Source organism: Trypanosoma grayi (genome assembly GCF_000691245.1).
Source record: "Trypanosoma grayi strain ANR4 Tgr_1282_V1, whole genome shotgun sequence".
Taxonomy (NCBI): Eukaryota; Euglenozoa; class Kinetoplastea; order Trypanosomatida; family Trypanosomatidae; genus Trypanosoma; species Trypanosoma grayi.
In genome coordinates, this window is record NW_008826901.1 from 1 (window position 1) to 4,044 (window position 4,044).

Sequence of the window (4,044 nt, forward strand, 5' to 3'; positions counted from 1 at the left end):
CGCTTGTCATCAGGGTCATCGTGTACAACCACCTTGTCACCCGACCGCGAAGGACAAATGCGAACAGTCACCTGAACACGAGCCCCAGTTCCAGCAAGTTCTACCATAGATGCACTTAGCAAGCCCCTTTCAAAAGACAATAACAAAGAAAAAAAGAACTGAAGTGCTGTCATGGTAAGTATCCTTTTCTCGTTCGCTCAAATCCTTGTTAATACGATCTACCACGCAGAGATCATAATCGACAAGGAAAAGATAATTGCCCGTAGCACGAACGACGACACATATAACGATGATATGCAAACACCTTGTGACGACCATCTCAATTATGCCGCACCTGTTGTGCGAAAACCGGAGAAGGCGTCATCCGACATAATTCCGTCGACACGAAAGTTTAACACGTCTAACTGAAAAAACTGCTGAAGGTCTTCAGTCAGTGGGCCAAACAAGTACGTCTGTTTGAGGGAAAACTGAGGGTTACCTTTGTTTGACCCCACAATGGGCGTTTGTACAGCGCAGGATGCGTGACCATCAAACCACATGGTTACCCGGGCACCCCCCATGGCATAATCTGGAAGGTGATGCAACTCTTGGAGGCGAACAAGGACTGCAACAGAATTGTCCTCCGTTAGATATAGGTGAATACGGCATACCAATAGTGGAGGCGGTCCCGCCAAACTGTAGCACGGTACAACAAGGGTAGTCACTTGGTAGGATCCGAACGATATGTTTGCCAGTGAAGTTTTGCACGTTCCCGAAAAACAGACAAGGGGTGCTTGTGAACTCGATTCCCTAACACGACCACACAAAGCTTCTCCCAGCTGCACCAGCAGCTTCTCCCGCTCCTTAAGGCCATCCTTCAGCTCTGTCTCAATCTTTGAGTTGCTAGCAACTGCCAATACGTTCTTCATAGACGATATCTCATCCTGTAAACCTTTTTTCTGGCTCTCCAATGCCAAAATACCCCGGTTCTCGTCATCCAAACGTACCTGTAGCAGCCATGCAAGCTTTTGCAGCTCATCGTATTCTAAGATCTTGGCTGCCTTATTCACCTTCGCTTTGTTAGTGATGGCCATTGCGTTCTGAGCATACTCCAATGTAGATATAGTCTCGGTCAAATTAAATGCGGCGGGCGATACCGTTGCAAGCATCCATGTCTTACTATTTCCACCAAAGCTTTCTGACAGCAATCGCGTGAGTTTGGACGCACGCAACGATATGAAGGCATCGCCTCCTTTTCGTTCGCTAAACGAGTTCATTGCACGGCCAAGCATAAGGAGGGATTGATTAATCTTTTTGGCCTCCTCAAACGCGATGCCCGTAGACTCTGCCTTGCTCTGACGCTCACTTCCTGCTAAGTCCACAAGTAAAACCACACTCTCTACATCTCGCATCTCTAGGGATTCGTACTTTTGAGAAATGGTGATTTGAATGATGGCATGCGACCGTGAGCTTGTTTCATTCATCTTTGTCTCTCCAACCTGCCGGTTTGCGTTACCTATCCGGAGCAACTCCTGCATTCGCTCCATGCTAAGCACGGGGTGCACCCCGGCACCTTTTACGTACACGCGGTGTTGGTTGTCCTCGTGAATCTCGAGCGCCTCCGGCTCCTGACCCCGCACCCGGGGAGCAAGGAGGTCGCGCACCTTCTCCATATACACTTCCACCATCGTCACGAAGAACTTGATTGTCGCCCCACTATCTGCCTCCACGCGGAGTTGTGCCTCCTCCATCATATCCTGTGCAAAGCGTGGGGCAATACCACGACCGTCTTTGCTCTTCAAGTTGCCGAACAGACTGTGTGTCTTTCCGCTTCCGGTCTGGCCGTACGCGAAAAGACAAACATTAAAACCTTCAAACGCCTCCTTCAGCATTGACTTTCCAATTGACTCATACACTTCATCCTGACCCTTAGTGAACACCCGGTCAAACTTGAACATTTTTCCACCTCTATTCCCATCCTCTTCGATCACAATGGCTCGCTTGTCATCAGGGTCATCGTGTACAACCACCTTGTCACCCGACCGCGAAGGACAAATGCGAACAGTCACCTGAACACGAGCCCCAGTCCCAGCTAGTTCTGCCATGTCGTCAACAAATGTGCAATCTTCTAGATGTAGACAAAAAGAGAAAAGAAGACATATACAAATAGATTTTTCTGACACGTATTTTATCGAATACCTAGTTCAAAATAACCAGAAAAGGGAAAGTTAAAGAAAACTAACGGAACATTAAAGAAACAGAGCGTATGCTTGAAATTGCGCCATAACCTTAATAGTGAAGCTTGGTGCGACGCCAGTGGCGACGTTTCTCATTCCACTTGATGCGATTCCCCGTACGCAGACGAATCCAGTATGGAACAGGCCTGTTCTGGTTCAGCTTCTTGGCATACTTCTTTTTGACGGCGAGAGGCTTAAAGCGACCCATAATTTCTAAGTGATACGCTTTTCAGATGAGAAAAGAAACAGAAATAAGGAAATTTAGTAAAATAGGACTGCAGATTGGTTCTTTTTTCTTTGTTTACAAGATGAAAAGCGTGAACAATTACAATATTTGCCTTATCAAGGCAAAAAAAAGCTTATCACGATATCATATCCCTATTATACTGGGTAAAAAATTCCTCAACAAGGTTTGTCAAATGTAAAATATCCTGCGTCCCGCACATTTCACGTACGCTATGCATACTTAGCATAGGATTCCCAATATCAACAGTTCGGATCCCAGACAAAGATGAAAGAATGGGACCAATTGTTGAGCCACACGGGGAGTCGTTCTTCACACAAAATTCTTGCAATGGTATGGACGCCTTTTTAGCAATCGATTTGATCACTGCAGCGGTGGCACCATTTGTGGCATAGCGCATATTTGCGTTATACTTAATAACGGGCCCACGGTGGAGAAGTGGCCGGTGATTCTCTTCGTGCTTATCCTTATAATTTGGATGAAGCGCATGAGCCCCATCCACTGAAAGTAAGAAGGAGTTTGCTACGAGTGTGGAACGCAGTGTTTTTGAACCAATAATATACTCAATAATATCAGGGATAATGGTTCCACCAGCTCCCTGAGAAGATGCGGAGCCAATTTCTTCGTTGTCAAAGAGACAAACCATCCGTATCATGTCGTCAGTTTCAAGATTTCTGTCCCCTCTAAGAAGGGCTTTGATACCGCAAAAACATGAGATGAGATTGTCCAATCGCGGGGCAAATATAAACTCATTAGATGCACCTCCAACTGTTGCCTCCTGAGTATCAATAACACTCAAATCATAATCTACAACATCCTCTGGTTTACAATTCAAGGCATCCGCAATTAACTTCATAAGATGAAGACTATGCTTCTGCTCTTTTTCTCCAGTCAGTGAGCCCGAAATGTTTGTGGCAATTATAGGAGCCAGATGCTTTTCCTTGTTTGGTGCAAATGATTCACGTTCTTGGGCAGTTTCAAGGTGAATTGCAAGGGATGGTATTCGCATGATAGGTCTCTGCAAATTCACCAGACGTTTTTCAAGCTTTGATTCAGAAATAAAAACTCTACCGGCAACCGTCAAATCACGGTCAAACCAGGTATGCCATAGACCCCCACCATAGCATTGAACTGCAACGCCTTGATACTCTCCTTTGTCCACCTTTGTTCGTGGCTTTAATGCCAAATTGGGTGAGTCCGTATGAGCCCCAACAATCTTTATCCCGTTTGCAGGTTCAAATTTGCCACCGACAGAAAAGGCCACCAGACTGCTGTCATTTCTGGTGACGAAATACTTGCCGCCTCGCACAACCGAAGGCCACACCTGACCCTCGACAAGCTTTTTGTACCCGGCAGAGACCAACCAAGAAGAAAGAACCTCGACAGCGTGAAATGGGGTACAAGCCTTATTAACAAAATCGACGAACTCCTTTGCAAGCTCCCCACAACATGAACCACCGAGTGAGGACATCAAGAGATACACGACAAAAACTGTAATTTAATTCAACACTTCCTAAAAGCATGAGTAAAGCCACAGCAAAAAAAAAAAAAGAAAGCACAAAGGCATCTGTATAAGATGAGAAA

General features: G+C 45.8%; 2 protein-coding genes across 2 annotated transcripts; both read right to left on the bottom strand.

The window, feature by feature from the left end:
- Nucleotides 1-323: 323 nt before the first annotated feature.
- Nucleotides 324-2,084, bottom strand: DQ04_12821000 (kinesin; the record flags this gene model as incomplete). The annotated part of the gene is made up of 1 exon (XM_009316824.1): nucleotides 324-2,084. The coding sequence occupies one exon, from the start codon at nucleotides 2,082-2,084 to the stop codon at nucleotides 324-326; it is 1,761 nt and encodes a 586-aa protein (XP_009315099.1).
- Nucleotides 2,085-2,578: 494 nt separating this feature from the next.
- DQ04_12821010 (putative aspartyl aminopeptidase, putative,metallo-peptidase, clan MH, family M20) lies at nucleotides 2,579-3,931 on the bottom strand (the record flags this gene model as incomplete). Its single annotated transcript, XM_009316825.1, has 1 exon — nucleotides 2,579-3,931. The coding sequence occupies one exon, from the start codon at nucleotides 3,929-3,931 to the stop codon at nucleotides 2,579-2,581; it is 1,353 nt and encodes a 450-aa protein (XP_009315100.1).
- Nucleotides 3,932-4,044: the final 113 nt, after the last annotated feature.